At 35.7% G+C, this 24,286-nt stretch overlaps 1 protein-coding gene across 1 annotated transcript in view; it reads right to left on the bottom strand.

The window, feature by feature from the left end:
* CLSTN2 (calsyntenin 2) overlaps positions 1–24,286 on the bottom strand; it is a gene marked incomplete at both ends in the record, with an annotated part of 332,876 nt that overhangs the window by 175,221 nt on the left and 133,369 nt on the right. Inside the window, 1 exon segment of the mRNA XM_080350142.1 lies at positions 16,185–16,307. Coding sequence (XP_080206268.1) covers positions 16,185–16,307 — 123 coding nt within the window.

The following is a 24,286-nucleotide window of genomic DNA, read 5'->3' as shown; positions in this document are numbered from 1 at the left end:
TCTGGAATAATTTGATAGACAACAGAGCATGAGAATTGTGCCTTTAAGTCCTATTTCAAGTGCAGACTGAGATAAACAAAACGATAAGAAAGCTAAAATTAAATGCTTATAAAGTTGAGGCAATTGAAAAGTATGAAATAAGACATGAGAGGTAAACAGCTACATTTCAGGATTATCCTACCACTTTTATGTTTTCACGGTTTTCATCTGCTAAGATTTTTTCTTTATGTTTAAATAGATAAACATGCACAGACACATATCCTTTGTTTACATACTTACAGAAAGTCAAAGTATGTACCTGTACTTTCACCAGTTCAGAAGGGATTCTGAGATTGAAGGAATCCCAGCTTCTGAAAATGGTGGGAGCCACCTTACAAAACACAAGGAATATGCAAGACAGGGGAAAAAAAAAAATCAAATGAATGTTGGAATACAAAAGAGGAAGGATTGCATATGTAATGGTCAACAGGATTTTGTGAAGAACATGAAAGGCAGCAATTACATTTATAACAGTCATTTATTCAATAGTCTCTTTAGTGTGTATTGATGGTCACCAAATAACGAAGGGTAATCAAACCGGGCATTTAAGTGACTGCCCAAAATCTGTCAGAAAAGAATTAAATTTCGATTTCCCAAGTCCTCTGGGCTCTATTTCCTTTAAAGAAAAATTACACATACAAAAACTGTCTCAAAAAAGGAAATTATCAGCATTTATAATTCCTAGGTAAGAACAAGATAAAACGTGTGTATGAGAAATCTGGCTGACAGGTGACATGCAAGGTGGAGAAACAAGCTCACGGATCACAGACTTTCTCAGTCAGTTCAAGTTTTTGTTGACAACTAATGGAAGAGAGAGAAGGCTCCTCTCTTTCACTCCTTTTCTAAGATTTTTTCCATTGTTGTCAGCAAAACAGGAGGTAACGGTTTAAGTGCAGAATACTAAAATATTAATTCCTATGCCCTAGTTTTGTGCTCTGTGCACACTCCTAAAGTGTGATAAGTTACTTATTTTGGTTGCCTGATAAAAAATTGATCAATTCTGATCAGTGTGTACCTCTTAAAAAGCCTGTTTTTACTCAGGTGTAAACCTAAAAGCCACCACAACAAAGCAGCTTTTATGCATTCCAAAAGCAAAAAAATCACAGTGCAGTATCACAAACGAAACAGTCTTCAATAAATTATACTGAATGACAGCAGTTCATTCTTTCAATACAAAAAAGAGTATTAAGTCTGAAAATTTCACAGCAGACAAAGACAAACTCTGAATAAATATTATGATTACAGCATTTTCAAAACTACCTGAAACACGCAACATCTATTTGGTTTTGTGTATTCATGCATCTGTTTCATAGACTTTACCTACTGATTTATCAAATCTCAAAAATATTAATTCAGATTAATACAGCTTATTTCAGCATTTAAAATTATTTCCCATCAGTTTCTGTAATAACGATGACTCAGTTTTCACTTTTTTACTCAAAGCTGAATCTTCGTTGTTAAATCTGCTTTCACCTCTCTTCTGAAATTTGGATTTTTGCAGTAGGAACTGAGTTCAAAAACTCTTATTTTCATAATAAAAGTATCCCACAATGATTTAATAAGAATATGATCCAATTATTTATTTATTTACAGTTCAGACTTTAATCAAAAAAAGAAGTCAGCATTTTTTATGATTAAGAGTCACTCCCCAGACTGAGCATAAGAACTAACTACATCTTCAGTAGCGCGATGTCAAAAAATGGCTTAGGAAATTGTATCACGTGTTTTTTTAAACAAAGTAGATGGTACTTCAGTCTCTTATTCTGGATCACAGACTAATTCATATACAACTTGCATGAGTGTAAAGTATTAGTGATACTTCACAATATGTTATATTACAATTAAAACTTAATTACTACAACTTTAACTTCACCATGGCAGCCAGTGTTGGCTTTCTAGAGGGCAACTGTTAAAAAACCCAAAATGTACACAGCCTATGGTTCCAGGTGCTTCATCCGGTTATCTAATGCCTTTTATTATTGTTATTTCAAACCTTCACAAACTTCACATGGTTAGTCAGTTGAAAATACATCAAAAGAATTAAAACATCACCATATTTTAAGATAGTCTATGGCTATATTTTAAGACAGTCCATGGCTTTCTCACTTATGAGTTCTTCACAACATTTAAATACATCTTCAGAGTTGTTGATTAGGTTTATTACTCTAAAAATCCTCTTGCTGTTTTGAGAAATCAAGCATTTTTTTCATTTATCAGTTCTTAGGAAGTTAGAGCACCACCTCTACATCTACATAGTTACAGTGTTAGGATAGATACACATGGAAGTGTTCATCCCTGGGCAGTTTATAACCTCTCTTCTATGAAGATATCATGACACTGACATAAAAAACTAAGAATACATCAGCACAAGGCAGTTTGTTTCTATATCTAATTCTGCCCAACAAAGCCACAGTCATAGGCAAGAAAAGTTCTAACCAAGATGACTTTTCCCTGTATAAGAGCCCAGAGCAAGCAAACAGATTACACAGAGACTCTAAGAGAAAGTTATAATTGTTCTGCCATGTTTTCATACACACTATCAAAGCACACTTTCCAGTAAACAGCAGGTAGCATCTTCCTATTTAAATCTTGTACACTGAAGCATAAGACTGTTTTGTTTTCAGTACATCAGCTGAGTGTTGAATGCTCAGCCCCACATCCAACAGCCTTTGGCTTCTCCAGAGACACTGATTATCTGCCATGTGTGGCATATAGTAGAGCCACACACCCCTAGAGGGACTGGACCAAGATCAACAACGTATTTTGTAAAGGGCATTGAAAAGCTGACAGATGGTAACAGCTGGGCCAAATTTGATTAAAAGAAACACTTTTAAATAAAAACAATTTATACAATGGGACTTTTCATTGCATGTTATTTCTTTTTTTGTTGCATATGATTTCCATTGCTGTTCAAGATGCTGTTCTTTGCACGCAGTTCCCATACACCATCCAGTTTCCACAATTAAGGAGAGCACTAGACTAGCATAAACGGGCAAACATCCATGGAAGTCAACAGAGCTGCATAATTTTCCCCTTTGGCGTACATATGACTTCTAGTGAAACACTGCAGGAGTGAAGCAGTGGGAGAAGCGGCTGTACAGAAACACAGCCCCACAGCTCCAATGAAGCTGCCAGTTGGGATGTAGAAGCTTTGCTGTCCTAAAAAAGACTCCTAGTCCAAAATCATCTAGAAGCTGATGGTAAATTACTGACATCCTTTCAATTCTAGCATGCCTATTAATTACAGTGTTATAGTTAATTTAATTTCTGCACTCTGAATTCCACTTCAAATACACCATTAGCTGTTCCTGTCTTCATTCATAGCTTTTTTCATTAGCACACCTGGAATGTCTCCAAGGCAAGCATCTCAGTAAGGAGATGAAGTCATGTCAGAAATATTCATTAAATCCATCAGATGTACTAACAAATCAATCAAGTACCAATGCGCCTTTCAAAAATTTTCTTTTTGGCAGCTGTTTAAAAAGGGATCCACCTGAATTTACAACAACAAAACACACTAGGCCTGCAATACTGTGTTTACAAGCTATATCCACTAGTGCAGAATAACAGTCACTTAAATTTCTTTGTAATGTAAGAGGAACGGGTTAATTTTAAATTCTTGAATTAAATTTGAGTTTAATGAATTAGGCAATTTTAAATCAAATAATGAAAATTTAATTAAAATATAGTTTTCTTATGGAGATGAATGTCTATAATAGTCTGGCAATCACTCTCATTCATTAATCCAAAATATTTTCCCTGCTGTTTTAAAACTAATATGAAATTGCAAGCACATTACAGTGCATTATGATTTTTAAAAATCAAAGAAAAATCAGGAAATTTAATAATTCAATTCCCTCCCATTTACAAAGGTAATACAAATCTGCTTTGCAGCAGCTATATCATGATGCTACTTGTACACCAATCGGCCAAAGTCACATTCAATCAAGTAACTAAAAACTAATCACTTTGCAGAACTAGTTCTTTTTCTCTCAACCTTCATATTATTTTCTAATCTTAACGTATGAGACCTTGCTAAAACTGAGGGAAACTGACCTGTAATGAGAATTACTTTATTACAGAAATAGCCTAATATGAGTGTTTGTGTGTATAAAAAATGCATAAGCAGGTTAATTTTGTCCAAAAGATGTTATTATGCAACAGAAGTTTTGTAAATAATGCGTATCATAAATGTATATAACATATCTACCTATACTTTATCCATTCATGCCTTCATGGGTTTCCAGTAAGAATAGCATGTCACAAGTTCAGTGTCACAGAAGGGCATGAAAAAAACAAATCAATTTACAAATCATTAGACTGAAACAAGACACTGGAGGGGATGGAGGAGGAGAGAGCGCAAGAGCCAGAGAGAGAGCAACTACACAAAGGAAAAGATTAGGGCATCAAAAAGATGAGTGAAGCTTTGTAGATGATCTTAGTTGGAGATTTCACATCACTGAAACACACTATCATGTCCTCCTAAATTAAATTCAGCTGAGCCAATTAGTTGAACAGCTCTAGTGTTTGACATCACAGCAGGAGCTGTGATGATAATGAGGGCTCTGCAGCGCCAGGGAGGTGGCAGAGTGTGTAACATTGTGAAAGACTAACACAAGTGATATATTCATTTTTTTGCAAAAAATTCTGAAGTCTACTACATTTCTTTTTGCCCCGCCCCGCCTCCCCCCCCCCCAATGATGAAGGAGGCAACAAAACCCAAAATATCTAAAGCTGTCTCCACTGAGAGCAAAATTAGGACAACACAGAGCACTTTACAAATCCTTCCTGACTTGTAGTCAGTAAGACATTTCCTCCCTGAAAGACGTCTGTGGCTTGAGTGCAGGGTATCGTTCCCTAGTCAACCACCTCCTTCCTTATTTTACCAGTTCATAATAAATTCTCCTGGTTTAACAAATCTTTAGATTATGTTATTTCTCATGTAGCAATATTGCAGAGGAAATATGCTACTGTATTTATTTAGAATGCACAGTTATCCCTCGTTCTTAATATAAAATGACTCTAGTAAGAATCATGATGTACAGAAAACTTGCATGGATGTTCCCTTCCAATTTCTATACTCTTCACACAAAATATTTTTGTCTCTATTTGTCTTGCAGAAGAGTCTTTCAGGTAAACCAACAGAATACTCTTAATGGGAATAGCTGACTAAAAGCAGGAAAAACATATATTTGTGCTTAACATTTGTGTCTGTCCCTGCTTAATTAAGCACTTCCAAGGCATTTCTAAAACCCTGTTTGGCTTTTATATAAATATTTATTAAAACCTAACTAAATGTCTCATGCATATTAACTATATAAAATATAGATATAACTACAAAAACAACAACAACAACACAACAAACAAAAAAAATGCCACCAGACACCTTATAAGAGCTACACATAACCAGGTATTGTTTACTCAGAATAATCTGATCCATTACCAAGAGCAGTCTTTCTGATGGTGTAAGCAGGCTCACTCTAACCTTACTGTCTCCCACCTCTTTCCAATGGCACAGCGTTAATGTCATGTTTTACTTCCTCTAAATAGCAACAATGACAAATAATACAGAAACATACAAGTCACTAACTGGGTAAGTAGCTTTATTCCAGATTTCTGTCCACTACAGCATCCATAGAGATATTTGCACATTACAATAATTCAACTATTGTCACAAAGTAAACTGCACAGAAAAATCTCCACCTAGTTTCCTTGAAGAACCACACAGAAGAGAGCTGAGGATTATGATCAGAAGGGAACTAGTCTTAAATAGAACAGAATAAATTCTTTTTGCAATAATGTACTTAAAAGCCACAGTTTTAAGCAAGGAACAGAAGGCTGCAGGAACATTAGATGATTTGGTAGTATAGGAATAATCTACCAGCTACCAGCCACATCAATGTCAATCATGAAAAATGAACAATTTTTCTCCTTTAGCTTAAGGTACTCTGAGAGCAATATAATTTTAAATGCACTAGGTTTTTTATCTTACAAATAATTCAGATTATTTTAACCCCAATTTTCTTATTTCCTCAAGCAAAATATCTTAACAATTTCATGTAGTTGGATAGCAGTAGCTATTTCATTAAAACATGTAATCTTCACTCAAATAGATTCTCCATAACGAAAGTGTACCTTTTCTCAATCTAGTCCACTTGATTCTGAACACAACGTTGAGTATTCAAAATGTTCAATTTTAAGCACTTCATCACAGAAGCTGTCAAAATCCCATGTTTACCACCCAGTCCATGGAGCTGCTTCCAAAGCCCCACTGCCCAAAACTAATCCATTGCCTTTCAGTCTAAGAAACAAGAGTCATCCTGACATTAGAGAACACTTAACATAAACTAGAGACTTCATGCATTTAATACAAAAGCATCAGGCTTCATTTATACATGGAGTGGTTGTTTTCAAACATTTGAACAAAATTCCTATGCACCAGTCTTGTGTCACTGGCAAAAAAAACTCAAGCACTGAAGATACTAAGAGATTATTCAGATAACCGGAATAAGGTTAGGTATTTCTAATTGTGCCGTTCTTTCAGTTTGGGATTGTTTTTCAAATAAAAATATATTGCATTTGGTACTAAATTAATTTCTGAGCCAGCATACAGTTTTGTATCCTTTTTGAACTTTGACTTTGGAAGGTATCTTAAGTGTAATTTCACGTGTATAATTTTAGATAGAATTTCTAATCCCTAACCCAGACCAATGGGCACTTAGACGACACCTGAGATCACTGCAATACAAGTATGACACCTTTCAGAAGAAAGGCTTGTACTATTTAACATGAGACAAACAACGAAGGAGTATCTCATCTTTCTTCAGAGAAGTGCATCTTTATGCACATAAATATATGCACCTATTTTCATGCATTTTATATAATAATTGTATAGCAGTAATTAATGAGTTATTTCATTGCCTGTGTCTCCATTAGTTCAATATCATTATTATCAAACTTCATTCATCCCTCTCCCTAATTTTTCAGATTAAACAGATAATAAAAATTAGTAACAGTGACAGTTTGGTATAAAAATATCACTATCAACGAGCCAACAAAATCTACTCAGATCTTTGCAACTTCTCTTTTGTAAACATCCATGTATTTGTAAACACAGTCATACAAAACATACCCCAAAAAGCCTGGACTGGTCATATAATGGAAGGTCAAAGAAAAAACAAAGAAGTTTTCAACAACTTTTGAAGATATTTAACTTAAAATCCCTAACCATGAATAGTTGTGAAATGTGTAGAACACAATAAATAATGTGTTCACTGCAAAATGCAATTTTAGGTCAGCCAACGCTGTTCATGGATTTTTTTCAAACCTGGTAAGACATTTGGGACTAGAAGTTTCAACACTTCTGGTTTGTTTATGGCTTAAACTTTAAATGAAAGTTATAAAAGTCAATTAGTAAGAAAGAAATTTCAGCATAACACAGCTAATGTAATTAGATCGAAACATGAGTCACTTCTCTAAAGAAAAGACATGAGTCTGAACAATTCTGAAGTGAGTCTGAACAACTCTGGACACTAGACTCTCATGACTTAAATGAAAAGCTTCATTTTGTTCTTCTGTTTTTAACTGCAAAAGGTAAAAAGTAACAAATCAAGTTACAGTCCCAATAGTAAGATTATCAAGGTTGCTTGAGGTTTTGTTTGTTGGTTGCGGGAGGCGGGGAGGATGTTGGGAGTTTGAATGTTTGTGGGGTTTTTTGGTTTGTTGTCAATTTTGGGGTTTGTGTGGCTTGGGTTTGGTGTTTGTTTGGTTTTTTTTGGGGGGGGGGTGTTTGTGTGTGCAGTGTTGGGGTTTATTTCTTGTTTTTTTGTTTGGTTTGGGTTTTTTTGTTGCTGTTTGTGTTTTTTTAACATGTGCTCTTCTGTCACTTAATCTTCTATAATATCTGAAGATCAAAGGAATATAAAAAAGCCAAGAGGGACAGTGTGTGCAGTCAAAAATCCATTAGAGCTGGTAATAAAAACTTCAATTTTACGCGGCTTTTTAAAAGAAAGTAAATTAATATATTGCAACTGGTCTGAAACAAATACAGATGTCCAACAGCATGACAAGACTGAATCCCTACCAGTCTCTTTCACAACCTCTCCTCCAAAAATTTGTTCATAACAACAATTAAACAGAAAATTAAGTCTCACCAAGACAGAGTCTCCAAACAAATCGAGGGCAGGCAGTACAGCTTCTTCTTGAAGTGGTATTCAACTATTTATTTAAAGGCTGCATTTTATATATTGTAGCATGTCTAACTGTATTAATTGTATATAGCATAAGCTGATATATTTAAAAATACTAAGAGATGGCTGATATTAGTGTCTACTCATTTTTTATACACTCTAAAAAAAACACTGAATGACAAATAAAATGTACCTACTTGATATATGGTGTATGTACCTACTTGATATATGGTGTCAAGATTCACAAGGGACATGTGGCCTTTCATGGCTATTACGTGATTACAGTCAACATAGAACTGTTATACAGGATAATACAATCTGGATCTGAACCACTGCCAGGGTGTTCACGCCACACAATCTGGTCATTTGGCCATAAGGGTGAGCTGGAAGAGTCAGTCTGCTGGCAACTAGCGTCAATGAATATACTTTCTTCTGAATTTTATATGAGCACAAGACAAAGAGCATTCATAGCACAGCAGTCATATAAACAATTGGTGTTAAGAATTTTTATTTATAACTGATATTTTGTAGGCCTCCATTTTTGTGTGTATTCTACATTGCCATAGTAGTTAAGAGTGAAAAGAATAGTTTATATAAAAAGCTAAGGCTCCTTTTCAAAAGTAAGTTATTTTGAAATAAAAATATCACTCTAATACAAAAGCAAGGCTTACACTAAACGGTGTATCTCATTCTCCTCACTCAGCTGAGAATAAATACTCAGGATAAAGGATATTGCTGGCTGACTTCAGCCAGGACACTGCTATGGAGACATGAACAGTTCTTACAAGAAATAAAACATTTCTGAGGTCAAAATCATAACATTCTTATGACTATCAGTATAATTTAAAAGAATAAAATAAGGAAGCACAGACTGTTATTTTTTTGATTTTCCTATAAAATTTGCCAGATATAATTAGGTCTGGTTAAGAAAGAGAGTTTATCATTCCTACATCATTGCATTTTGTTTTATTAAGTTTTTTTTGTTTGATCTTGATTCACTTTAAATGAATCAATTGTTCTCCAGAACTGTTAATGACTCTATATTGCATTTCTGTCTTTCACAACAATTAGGATGTTACAGGTGAAGCTGAAGATTTTCAGCAGACCAGCGGGAAGGTCAAAGAAAACCATGTCTTTGGGTTTCCCCTGTCATGGACAGGGCTGCTAGATAACAATAGCTCCTACAATACAATTCGTTTGAATTTGGCATAAGTTCTATATACTGGTGGTTTTTACGTAGAAAGCTTCATTTTGCTGGATTATCTAGCTATCACCTAGTTCTCACTGACAATATTAATAAATTGTTAAAGATTGTAATTTTTTATTAAATGTAATGGTACTCACACGACAAGGCTTCAGTAGTTTCAAAGAAGTTGTGTGTGACACAACATCTACATCCACACTCAGAGCAGAGTAGCAGCTATCAATTTTGAGACCTATGGGCTTGGTAATTCCAGTCCTTCCCATTTAGGTTTATCTCTAGTGCTCTGAAGAAAGAGCCCAGAAGCTTTACAACTGACACTATTTTCCTGTCAGCTTCAGTTATAACCTGTTTTTATTAAACAGTATTTTAATTAAGTAGCCATTTAGTACAATACTTTGGTACAATAAAATGGCAGATTCTGTCCCTATCCTAATATATATGTTGCATATCCACAGTAATATCCTGCCCTAATTTTCCAAAGATAAGTCTTACCGATAAAGAAAACTATTCAAAACAGTTTTAATTTATTTAACATCCATATTTTCCCTTCGTACTTTAAAGGTCCAAGTGAATATAGTAAAACCACAATTAGTTGGTTACTTGACTTGTTTCTTTCTGGCTTTGAGTAATTTAGCATATTTAGGTGCAATAAAGTTTTCCTCAAGGCTCTCATTCCTTACTGTTTCTGTCAGGCAGAAGCAACTTACATTCAGTGTCCATGCATTAAAGTCTAATTTTTTTCCTAGCCTTTTACTCCTGCAATAACAGACCACTCAGCAGCTACTAAAGCTCTATTAGAACAGACTGAATTCTTGGACGTTTAGTCTTCTTTTGAGATATTAATGTTGCCTACATTTATTTCACTACTGTCAAAATGACTAAGAAAGGCAATAAAAAATAATTGGCAAAAACTTCAACAAACAACAAACCACACACACATAAACAAACAAAATAATTTTAAAAAGCACCACACAAATCCCTCATCTCTGAATTTCAGGAACTAACCAACAGAGGTCACTGTCAGAGTGATATTTTTTGGTGCATTCTTAATCTGAAGCTTGAGTATTTATCACATGAACTGGAAGATGAGCAGGATCCCTTAGGTCAACACCAGCATCTCTGGAATCAATTGCACTATTGCCAATCTTTTATTCTGCCTTAGGTTATCATGACCTTGAAGAAATTATTTTGTTTTCCTTTAAAGATTACAGTCCTAACTAATTAAGCTACGTAAATAAATGTAAGCTTCAAAAATAGAAGTTTAATAAAATCAGCAGGTGATTTGTTATAAACAACTGCAATACTTCATGGGTTCACTTACAGTTATTTTGATCATGCATAATTTTCACAGTGAAATATTTACCACCGGTGAATTCTGGGCATCATAAACTTACAGCATGTTTTAAGTCTGGCTGACAGTGAGTTAAAAAATACAGTATTCAGAGTCACAATTTGGAAAAAAAAAAATCCATATTTTTCATGTTGTACCAAAAAGACTGTTTCTATTATTCATGCTACTACTTATCAATCAAAACAAACAAACAACAAGGCTAGACAACTTCACAGTTAGAAGCAGAGAAAAGGAATTTTGTGTTCAGCCCCTGGGTGTAAGTGGACTGACAACTACTGGATTTGCTGTGGTGCAGCTGAGAATACACGCTCCTCTGAACTGCTGAAATAACAAAGATGATTTGGGAGAGTTTGTGGATGCAGCTACTAGTTGGCTGCTTTTCTTTTTCCCCTCTATATCCTTTACAGTGATTTCAGCACAGCCGAAATGTAGTCAGACACCAAGACTCCATCTGTGAAGGAAGTCTGATTTGCCGCTGTTTCTGAGATCCAGAGTACCTGTCTGTTTGAAGCCAGGAAGACACACATCCGACCTTTTTTAAAAAAAGGCTATTTTTAAACCTATGAAGAGCATAAATGCAGTTTAAGACTTAATGGGCCCAACTTATTGTGGTAAAATTATCCAAGCTTATCCTTGGTGAGACACATTGCACTCAAGTGCAAGTGTATCAGCCTAATAATGGTGACACGGGAGAGTTAGGCTCTTCAATTTCAAGGTGAAAAGGGCATTCATCATTTCAGTGTTCTAAAAGCTACTTCCCATTTCTCTACTTCAGATGCCTGTATCAGTAACACAATGGATAGCCTAAGCCCCCCTCCCATCCTCATGATGTTTAAGATGCTCAGGAGCTTATAGGGAGTAACAGAAAAGGCTGTTGCTGGATAAAAAAAAAAAAAAAAAAGAACTAATCTGCTCTGCTTGGCCATGGTAGATAGGACAACAACTGACGGGCTAAAAGCGCAGTACAGAAAGTTCAGGTTAAGCATCATGGAAAACAGCAAGTGTGCTGAAGCATGGAAGAGATTGCCCAGGGAAGCTGTTACATCTCTGTCACTATAGATCTTTAAGACTAAGACAGAAAACTATTTATCAGGAATGATACAGATATAATAGGTGCTGCCCTGGGCAGGAAGATGGCCTGGAGACATCCTGAAGTTCCTTTCAGATCTATTTTCGCACAACATGGCTGATGAAACAAAGTTGGTTTTGTTAAAATGCAGATAGATGTCCTTTCCAAATAGCCTTCCAAAATCCTACAGCATTTTGTGAGGGCTTCTTGCTATCACAGAAACACAACATTGCCAAATAAATTCAGATGATCTCACCTTGTTTCTAGCCAAACCACTCCTTAGCCCAAAAGTCAAATCCTCTTCAGTGATTTTCCAGCCCCTTAACCAGTGTATGATGGCTGACTGTTGTATGGCTCACCCTGCAGGTCAGTGCAAGTCTAATTCAAGTTACATTCCTTCTTTTGTGTAGATTTTAGATTTTATTATATGTTTTTAAAGAGAGATTCCTCCAATGGATTTCCCTAAATTGGATAATAAGCTCATACTGCACCAACACAATACTGTTTTTGAAGGGAAGGATGGAAGGTACAAACTATTTCAACACTTGCAGTTTCTTTGTGTTTTCTTGGGCTTTTGGATTTGCTTGTGATTTTTGGTAGTTTGGAAAACTACTCATATTACTTCTCATATTTAACCATTTGCTATGGTATTTTCAAGCTTTCCTTCATAAGTAGAGGTCTGAAAAATGTACTTGCATGAAAAAGAAAGTGACTATGTTCATATCATGATAATTTTAAGAACTGTGATTTTACATATACTCCAATTACTGCACAATTCACAATAAATTCATAAGATAAAAAGACAACACAGACCATTCACTGCAATCTTGTGAAAGTCTTCATGCACCACTTATGAAATAGGCTGATCACATCTGACAGACGGCATTTTCACAGGCACATTTAGTCCTGTTAGTCTCGCTCATTAGTCCTCCCTGGAAACACAGACCTGTCGAGAAGGTAAGTGCACAGAAGATTCCTTTTTCTCCTGTCATCACCCTTGATTTTAAAAATTAGGCAGAGGTGACGGGAAAAGTGCGGATTATAGAAATTTTCTCTTGTGACCACTCTATGAATAGGAGTTTGACGTGCACCATAATGTGCGTACTATTAGAAGGGGTTGACAAGACAGTTAATAAAAGATTTGCCTTAGTGGCCATGAAGAGGAAAAAAAAGCACAAGTATTAAGTTTCCAGGAGAGAAAACAAAAATACTGTCTAGAGTTTAGAGTAGGTCTATGACACAACTAACATTTAAACTAAAAAGAATGAGAACATGAGAATGGGCATAGAAAACAAACCAAAGAACTGAGGGCTGATAAGAATCATTGATGAATACCAAATGTGTCTTAATAGTTTAGTTCTGCTTTTATGCTTAGTAATAAAGCAGTTATTAGGTGAAAGATTATTTGTTCAGGTGAAAAATATGAAATTAATGAATTAGTGTGCACCAGGGTGATCAACAGGAGCAAGGTGTACACTGCTCAAAGCATCCCTGATAAAACACAGCTCAGAGCTGGCAAACCCAGATCACTTCCAAGCTCCCCTTGCTGAACTTGGATTTTTCACCATGAATGGTACAAACGGCCTTTCCTGGTTCCTTTAAGCCAGGACTTTACAGCAGATCTGTGCTTTCCCGCGTGGAAAGAACAGTGCAATCTCACTATCTGCTGGTATCTGCTATTAGTGCACATCTTGTCATCATTATAACCCTAGAGATCACAGTCCTAGCCTATCTATAGATATGCCAGACCTCAAGGATAACTTTGTTTTATAAAGCATAATGCAGACAATTTGGAGACAAAAACTCCATGAGGTTTATAGTCTCCAACGCACAGGCCCAGCACGCTTGTTTTGACATCACATAATTTCTGGCTTGACAATACTGCACCTCCTTTCTGAAGCTCCCCTTTCCTTGGCCGTAAACGTAAGGACTACCTACCCTTACGTCCACAAGATAAGCATGGCTGCAAAAGGACTAACTGCTTGCTAGCAAGATATAGAAATAAATATGGAATAAAAAGGTATAAATTAGTAAATAAATGCATGAAATAAATAGACATTCCTCCTGCTGTGACCTGTCACCCCTTTCAAGGCTAAACTCTGTAAATTTTCCTCAGCTTGTCACTGAAGGAGAATGAACACTTAAAAGGGAAGAAATTAAGAAAAGTAAAAAAAAAAAAGTCACATAGAAGCTTTTCCAAATAGGCAGGGAACCCAGGTACTTCAGGGGAATTAAGGCCTCAATCAGTATTACAATATTGTATCTGGATTGCCGATCGTGAGGCTAAATGTATAACATTACCTAGAAGTGAACTACTAATATCAGGGAATACACACCAAGTATTTTCCCTCCCAGAGTTCATAAAACTACTTAAAATATAAATCTATCTAAGGTAATCCTTATCACAAAAGCCGGTCTCTGTCTGTGCAAGTTCAGTATTTCAGAGGATGATTTTCTACAAGAAGAGTAAATCACCAATTCATGAAAAACATGTTAATTGCCCTAATGTAAAAAACAAACAAAACAAAATAAAACAACCCAAAAAATCAGGCTAGTACATCCCCAGTCAAAGAGTTTGTAAACTTATCAGTGGAAACAGTACATATGAATAACATTCCTGTAAGGATCCCAAGGGAATGCAAGTAAAAGAAGCAAATATGGGATGGAACATTCATGGTAATGGAAAAATCCTCCAAAAAGTAAAAGGACATCTTTTCACAAGGAATTGATCCTCATTCCAGAATAATTCTTCCTGAAGATTTCACAGATAGGTTTAGTTTAGCAAGGATTTCCAGCTAAGTTTACGTTATTGTTTTCCACAAACATTTGGAAGAATGAGTATCTGAAAGTTTCCATTATAAGAAAAAAGTGTGTTCAAATCATTATGGATAACCATTTATCATTCAAAGTCTCACTCCACACTTTTTGTTTGCTTCTTGATGAAGGCATGAAAAGTACTTTGGAAACAGCTTTTCCTTTGCTTCAGAAACTACTAACTGAGTTAAGGACACCTTCTCCTGAGCATCTTTGTACAAAGTACGCCTGCTCTGATTATAATTCATACCTCCCAGTCAGAGGCTGTCTACTTACCTCTGAATGGACACTGATTATGCCTCCATTAGCAAATAACCCGGTGCCATAGGAACTGATCAGCAGACAAAAGTGTTTCGTGCTGAGGTTGCTGTATCCATATGCATATGCTATTGGAGGCTTTTACCTCTGACTAAGTTTAACAGAGTCCCCTCCACTGAACATCCACAATGCATGTTTTGGAAGAAAAGCATTTTGTGCAACCAAGAACCATGGGGTGCCATGAGTGACAAACCAATCTTGAGATTAAAATGAGGTTTGATATATAAAAAACATTTGAGAATCCCTGTTTTGCAGAGTATGAGTTTGTCTGTGGTTTTGTGCAAAATGGCTAATAACAATTCTTACACGATGCTGTAAAATGCTGTTTGGGTCAAGTACTTACTGTTTACTGAACATGACTGTATTCCACAAGAACAAGGATACTCACCTTTGCTAGCACCTTTATTTATGAAAGATGAACATTCTTAAGCAATATAATCTTTTTAACAACAACTACATCTTTTTAGGATCTTCAGAACAGCTGTCAAACCTTAATATTCGCCATTTTCTTTAAAACATATGTTTAACGAAATGAAGAACTACAGAGAAAACTTGCTTGACATGCAAAAGTAATATTTTCTGCTTGACGAACTCATAATATCACAGAATAAGTGTCATGAAAAATAGCATTGATACCAGTAAAAACTTCTATATGACATACACCTATCATACAGCAATCTGAGTAAAAATCTTCAAAACCTCCATTAAATTTCCTGTCCAAATCTCAACAGTTATAAAGTGGTAACACAGTAACATACGTTCTGAACAACTTTAAATATTTGTCACACAGTTTGTCCACAGCCAGGGAGCAGAACAGGAAGAGAGAAAGCAGGGACTGTTATTACTAAACAAAATTAAATACGCATTACTACTTTAGGCAACTGTAATGATTCATTTCTATAAAAGCAAATTCAAATTTAATTATATAATTCTTGTGTTTTCATTAAAAATACATTGATAGTGGAAGCTTTCTATATTATGCTGTTTATAATCACTTCCACTTCACAACAAATGAGCAGACACATTCATTATAAAAGGTCTATGGGCCAACAGTCAAGTCCTGAGTACTCAGATACTCAGCCGCTAAACATTTCCTTCAGATTACACTATCTCTGCACTTCAAATTCATTCCTTACAAATGCTAATAACTTCATAATGCAATCCATAAGCTCAAATGCTGCTGTTAACTTAGGTTCCTACCTGCAAAGGGAACAGGTGCATCTTTATCCAAAGCAACAAGGGGAGGATCCAAAATTACAGTGTCATTATTTTCAGTTATGATTCCGTGGTACGATGTCTCAATCCAGGGCTTGTGTTTGTTCACTAGAAAAGAAATAGTATGTTTAATTAATTTGACTTGTGTTTTACACTTATTTAGCTCGTTTTATCTTTAAAGAGAAATTATTTAGTGTACATCCAATATTAATGTTATTACTCGAAAGTCACTAACAAGATCACAAAGTGCTTTATAAACATTCAAATATTAAACCAGTATTATATGCGTATTGTACTGCAATTCATTGATGAGAAAAACAACACTTGCAGACATCCCAGGTAAGACACTAAAAAAGGTGCCAATTTTCAAAATATTTTTAATGTGTTCCCAACTGTAAGACATAACTAGTCCGACGCTTTTGAAGGCATTGCTTTCAGCTGCAAAACTCTGATACAAGAGGAAATATATCCAGAGAAACACAACTTTTATCAAGACACAAAGGCATGAAGGAGGGCAGGTGAGAACACTGGACTCTCTCCTTTTTTATTTTTGGAAAAATATCTAAAATTACTTTTGTGTTCTATACATTGTAGACAAAAAAAATAAACTTGTACATTTTAATCACTTTAAAGAAAAGTCACCGTTTTTTTCTGTTAAACCAGCTTTCGTTACGCTTAAATGGGATCTGAAGTTTTTCTGTAAAATCTGTCCTTCAAATACAGCTGTTGAACATTAAGATACCTGATTTTGAAGTAAAGAGGAAGATCACACAAAAAGACACTTTTAAATAGGGGATACACCACACATCATCAGACTGTCTTACTCCTGAATCCTGTCAACATGCATCCCCCCCCTCACCAGCCTTCTCCTATTTATTGGACAGTAGGAAGATACATTTTCCCTTTCCTTTTCATTGTGTAGGAGGCTTAGCTTTGCTATGCTTATAAAAAGCATTTTGTTCCTGCAGCCACAATCTGAATGTTATGTTTTTGGAACTTCTACATGAGTAATACAATGATGCTAGCCTAAACAAACTGCAATTTAAAGAATGTATTACCCTAGGCATGCAGCAACATTGCAATAAAAAATATTTACCACTTTTTTCACCAAGTCCAGATGCAAGGTAAATTTTATACATATTATTTAGTTCTGTGTACCAGATGCTGAGGAAAACATCTGGTAAGAATAGAAATCACCTCAAAGAGGGAGAGTTGACACAGTAAAAACAAATTGGAGCAGATAGGATTATTTAAAATAATGCCACTGTAAAAACACACAAACAAAATCCACATGCACACACACAACCATAATCTCTTTCCTGCCTTGCCTTATGTAAAGTTGCCAGACAAGAGTGAGTTTCAAGTTTATCCTACATAGTTTTTTCTGTGTGAAGAAAGTAGCAATAAATGCCAAGACAAGAGAGGGCTCTGGCCACAGCAGAAGAGCTGGGCAATTAACAAATTATTTTGTCCACTGGCTATTTGGAAAAAGCAAGCAAATTTATGACAAACTGAAGTTCATTCTTTTTCTTTCTTGCTTGTTTAATCATTAGGAAATTGCAGACTCAGGAAGAATGATATGAGGTGCTTTTAAAGCTGAATTATTTTATATTCTAACCACTAACATGAGAACTTTGAGTTCATTTATATGTTGCAATATATATTCTTTCAGAAGAAAGCATACTTCACAGTAGTTTTATCCATTTTTGCAATAACTAAGCAATGGGAAAATTAAACTGGGGATGTGTCAGGGAAAGGTGAAATGGAAAAGAGGGAACTCAAATCTCTTCATCTTGTAATGACTTCACAGCCTGAGGAGAGATTGGCAAGTTTATGTAATAGGATAAAGGCCAAAAGTCTTGTCAATGCTGAAATATGAGAACTGATGGATGCAATTTCAGAGCTTTGTATGGCATTTGGGATTCCAGTTTGCAGGGCAGTTATTCTGTATCTGTTATTTGAATATGTGAATTGCCTCAAAATCCAGACACATAAATATGCTCCACTGGTACTCAGACTCAAAGGCTATGATTGACACATGCTGTACACAACAAAAAGCAATCTCTTGATTGAAGCCGGATACAATTTAAAAATAATGAACTGGTAAAAAGGAATTTGCATGAAAAAGAAACTCCTTATGCAAATAAAAGGTCAAGTACCAAATCCAGCTTTTTCTTCCTCCTGGCTATGTTAATTGTCTGAACACTCACTAAAAACAAATAAAAAAAACCCAACCAAAACCTCTACCAAAAACCAGCAAACCAAACAAAAAGCCCCTTTCCTCCTACTACAGATTCTACAGAATAGTTTTGGATGGCAGTTTTGCTCAAGAAACCTTTTTTCCACTAGCGTCTCAGGAGCCATAACAACAGCAAATTCAGTGACAGAAACGTAATTCCTTAAATTATGTTGGAGTGAGAAGAAAGTCCATTAGTAACAAGTTCTACAACTTAGCCCTAGATCTTAGAGATAAAACACAGTAAAAGGTCAAATTATATGCAAGCTCTTAGGAGGTGCATTTCCAAAGGAAAAATTATGGCTACACAAGCTTTGTATAACCTGTGGCACAGAAATTTTAAAATAATGGAAATCATCCACACTCTTTGGGAGTGCAAGACAATTGTTCAGATACAGGCTGTATTTATGTTTAGAGGAATAAACTGTGTTTTATCATAGATAACATATATAGAATATTAACAGATCTACTCAAATCTCATGAGCCGAGTAGCTTTTTGACAGATACCCAAAGCCGTATCTGAAAAAATGACTTATTTTTTTTACTATAATTGATTAGAACCTAAGTATCTTAATGTAAATATATACAGTTAAACTTTTCCTTTCCATCCACATTTAGTTTAAAATGCCCCCCAAACTATATTAATGTTGCATTCTTTCCTCATTTACATCCAAACCAGTCAAACTTCAGGTTGGGTTTCCAAAGACACAGTAATGCCACACTGCATTTATTGAAACAAAATAAGGTGGGAAGTTGTTATTTTATTTTCAAAATAGAAGAGTCATGAATGGTTTAAAAAAAAAATCACAGAATCACAACAGAATGTTAGGGATTGGAAGGGACCTTCCGAAAGATCGTCTAGTCCAATCCCCCTGCCGGAGCACAAACACCTAGATACTGTAATGTTTCTCAGCAGCGCTTACAATTAACAACACCCTATAAAAGAAAGTGATAAACAAACTACATTTTTGATCTGCTTTTGTTAAAGATGATGGAAGAAATCTATATAAAGATTTGTGTGTGAAGTTTCAGGAACTGTGACAGCAAAGTACTATACAATAAGCTAAACTCAAAAAAAGGAAACAAGCTGGATACTCAGCAGGTAAGACCTATACAGGAACTCTTCTCCCTCTTAAGGCATAGTAAGTAGTATCACTCTTACATTAACTCTAAAACTGTAAAAAAAAAAGAGAAAAGTATGTTTTAATCTTTTTTACAAAAGATCTTATCTGAAAGTGTTAATCATTTACCTTTTCTGTGCATTTGTCTAGCTGGGTAAAAGTTGAAATCACTACAATGCCTTCATGAATTCAAACACACACCTATTTAAGATGTACAGATGAAATATAGCTATGCTGTGGGTGTTTGTTTTGGTTTGGTTTGTTTTTTGTTTTGGGGGGTTTTGTTTGTTTTAAACTTGCCTCCTTTCCTATAATTTAGTAGCTATTCATATAAAATCATAACGTAAATAATTTCTAGCATCTAGGACAAGGCAATTAATCTTTTTCCTTTATTACAGTTAGAGGTCAATTCATTAAAAATTGTATGCATCATTTACACTGCATTTTCATAGTCTGGCCCACCAAAGCTTGTGATTACAAGCTTTCAGATGTAATTAAACCATCTTGCTAGAAAACTGCCACTCCGTGTTCCATCTGCAAATGCACTTGGCATGTAAAACAATTAAAAGGCGAAATAAAAACAAACTTATTCTGTAGAGTCTGCAGGAAACCTCATGTACCATGGAACATTGTCTTGAAAGTCAGTTAAAGGACAGGCTTCAAAATTTAGCAAAATTAATACAGAGAAAGTCTGGAATCACAAAATATGCCAAACTCCTGCATTCTATTTTTATGCCTTTTCCCCATCCTCTGCACACACAGTGCCCTGGGTTTCACCCTTTCCAGATGGCAAGCTTAGAAACCCACCCTGCTACCTGTCACCTGATAAACAGTAACAAAACCAACCAACTCTTCATGCCAAAGTCCCCTACAAACTGTGACTGCATCTGAGCACTTTCCACCTGCACTGAATTGCCCATGGGGAGCTCTGAAGCAGAAACAGAGAACAAAATCACGGAGAAGACGTTGATACGTCAGCAGTAGGAAAAGAAAATATCAACCATCTCCCACTCCAAGCTCTTTGGCAATCTACCAAAAAGCACTTTACTATGAGTCCAGGTAGACAGATCACTGTGTCTGTAATGTCTACAACATTAAAAGTCAACTGCCTGCTTATCAGACTGCAAGACACGCACAGGGCTTTCTGAAGGCAATCATACTCTCTGTAAATTAAATCTTCCAAATCTCAACACCTGTGAGCACAGATGCAATTTGTGAGTGTAGAAGTATTATTGTAACTGGACCACAATATAGAAAAAAATGTATGAGGACATCATCTTATGAGGAAAACCAACATATTTTCTATAACCTAAGATAGACACTTGTTTCAGGCGGGGGCGTGGGTGGAAAGCAGCATGTGTAAAAGGAATACAGCACAATGGTATTTCCAAAATTCAGACGATTTCTGACTGAAAATCCTTATAAAATGTCACTGATCCAAAAATAACACTTTATAAAAGAACTATGGAATTAAAAAAAAAAAGTGAAGATTAGGAGGTTATAATTACTGACACTAGGGCAGAGTCAATACTGCCTATTTAATTTAACTGCTGATTTTTAAACCTTAGGAAGTTAAAATTTGAGGCAGAAAAATATAAGGGTTAAGAATTGCTTTATGGATGCAAATGTTTTATTTATTTTTTTCCAAAATACACAATGAATCTATTTTCCCTTTAAAAGTACTGATAATATATTCTCTCCTATCTGTATCTAGCTTAAAGAGGCTGTTGATTCCAAGAAAATTGGCAGAAAATTTCAGCTTTCTTACCACTTAGTTCAGCTCTCAATCCTTTCATCTGTTAACTTCAATGAGCTTCAGCTCAGCCTGTTGGAATCTTGTCTAAGTGTCAATGGTCTTCCTCTAAAAATCAGCCAAATTGAGGATGCTTAGGAAACCTTTTAGACATATGCATGAAATCCCTTTAACTTCTGTAGAATATGAGCCTGAACCTCATGCCTTATGCAGTCCCACACTACAAGCAGCGAGTATTTATCTCATACAACAAAGAAAGAGAATGTTTCTAATGCCTTATTAGGAGCACAGTGCCTAACATAAAAAGTCCTAATGATGCAGTTGACATATCAACATCTACAATGCACAGTCATTATGGCTGAATCTTTATGATCTCCTCGCCAGATCCGGATGCCATTGGTTTGGCAGTCTGCTCCTACACACTTTGTGGGGTGTCACTTTGCTGGGTAAATACCAGAGTCAGACTTGTGGGGTCACCAAGGGTTAGAGTTCATTGTTCTAAGTATTTCAGAAAAAAAAGGCCACTGAAAAATAGAACTTGTCCGTTGTTAAAATCCCCTGGCTTTTTCTCTGGATAGTTTCTCTGGATAGGCCTGGCACTGAATCAAGGTAGCAACTTTAAAGGGGAAGAAGAGGTCAGAAGACTATTCTGATTCATGAATGTGGCTTGTGCCGTGTTCATTCTAACATGATCAAGCTAGAAGTTTTGAAAACTCAAACCCTTAACAGAAATTTGATATGAGTCTCCAGTAACTCTAGTTAAGGATATAACTGATACTGATATTCCTATATCTGGAATATTGCAAAGATTGTTGTTTCAAGCAAGTCCTGTTCACATAGTTCATACACATGACTGTTGTGCACAGGTAACCTTTTAACACAGACCTCAGTTCCTCCAGGCTGCGACCAGAGATGCAAACCCGGATTTCCTGCATTGCCTGCTCCAGAATGGGCCTGGGTTAGAAAGCAAAGACAAGAATGAGACCTAAAATCTCACAGAGCAGCAGCTAAGAACAAAGAGTTTAAAAGATAGGCAGATTTGGGGGCTCAGGTTGCTAAAGAAATGAGAATTAGGAGTTTGGCAAAGAATTCAAGTCTTTAGAAGGCAGAGAAAACAAAGACATGGATAAATGCATTTTGAGGGAAAAGAAACTAAGCACGAAGTGGAAACTAAAAACGGCTGGCAAGTAGAAGTAAATAAATGTTTGCATTTTACAGGATTAAATCTCTCTCAGCATTAATAAAAGAAACATTGAAGGGCTATATCAGAATAAAACAGAATGCTGTATTTCCCCACATACAAAAGAAACTGAAAACTTTCCTATAAAACACATTTATATCTGGTAAATGGTAAAGAAGAAATTTATTCTTCTGTTTCACACTTAGCTCTCCATGTGATGTCATTGCCTCAGTTACTGAAACATCAGTAGTTATGTTCTGGGTTTACTTTTAGATAGATAACTTTAAATCATAACACTTTATGTGCTTTTATATAAAACAATAATGTGAAATTCCTCCCCCAATTAAGGCAATGTGAGCTTTGACACTAGGTTCCGTTAAAGCAGAATTCATATAATTTATGATATGTGATTATGAGACATGAACTCTTTGGAGAACATTTCAGCTAAAGAATACATTATAAGCAATGCATCTCAGCAACATTAAATTACTCAGTGGAGATCTTACAGATACGTTGGCACTGGTTTTAACATACTGCACAACAAAAACCTATTTTGCATTAAATAGACTGCATGAGAAAGTCTTCTGACATAAGCACATTTTCTGGTTCCCAAGAGAAGGCCTTTCAATAATGACAATTCCCATTAGCAAAATCTGTTCTTACATTAAAAATGGGAAAAAATGAGGTGGATGACTCCTTTGTTTACAGCTCATTCTTACTACAAGCTTATTTCACCAAAAGCATCAATTGCCTTGTCTAATGAATTTGATAATATTAGGCAGCAACCTACAGGCTCTTTCTTTCTGTATTTATTCTGATGATTATGTCTCTGTAAATATTCTTGATTCTCATATAAAACCTGTATGTTCTGCATTTTGCTCAGAAATTGGTCACTTCTTTTTCTTTCTCTTTTTCCCCCTCAACATTGTAATTCCTAATATCTAGATTATTTGAAACATATCAGTCTATTTACATAGAAATTAGGTTGCAAACAGCCTAGTTCAAAAGTACAATCCACACATTAGTAAATACTCCCTCCTCATATCCACATTTATGTATTTAAATAATAAATTATGAGTACAGTTGTTGTTCAGAGTGAAAATGTGGCAGAACTTGCCTATATTAGGAATCACAATTACTGAGCACTGAGCCCTATTCCAGTCAGAGCTGGACACTGCACCAACAAATAACACATTCCTGTCCCCATATGACTCCAACCACAGTGCCAAGCGGCTTGTTAGACTTCAGCCTCTTTAGGAATGACAGCAATCTATCAGCTTCCACAGTGATTTAAGACAGCTTTCCCAGCAGTAATCCAAGTAGCCTCCCAGTACAATTGTCCCTCTCACTTCAGCCTGTTCATATAAACAAGTGAGGAAGGAGATACCCAAACACAGGAAAAAAACTTGGAGATCACATGAATGTATAGATTACCTTTATTCCTTCCCTCTGTTATTAAACGTAAGTGAAGCCACCATTCTGGGCTATGCATAGCCTTTCAGATACAAACATGAATGTTAGTCAAAGGGTTCTTTTTTGAGGCATTCCTCTTTCAAAAATGATTAGTTCCTGTCTATATTTCTGCCCTACTCACACAAAGCAAAAAAAAACCAAAAAAACACACACTTGTAGAGTTGTTGCACACTGTACAAGTGACCACACTGTAAATAAAAAAGGATGGCAAGACTGACCAATCTTCCTGACTATTTAAAACCAGATAGTAAAATCTCCTCATTGTTATAAGTCACAGAAGGTCTGCAACTGGGTCACACATGGAAGATGACAGTTCCCAACAGA

The sequence above is a fragment of the Nesoenas mayeri genome (genome assembly GCF_963082525.1).
Source record: "Nesoenas mayeri genome assembly, chromosome: 9".
Taxonomy (NCBI): Eukaryota; Metazoa; Chordata; class Aves; order Columbiformes; family Columbidae; genus Nesoenas; species Nesoenas mayeri.
Note: the sequence above shows the minus strand (reverse complement) of the source record. Positions and strands in the feature narration are given on the sequence as shown.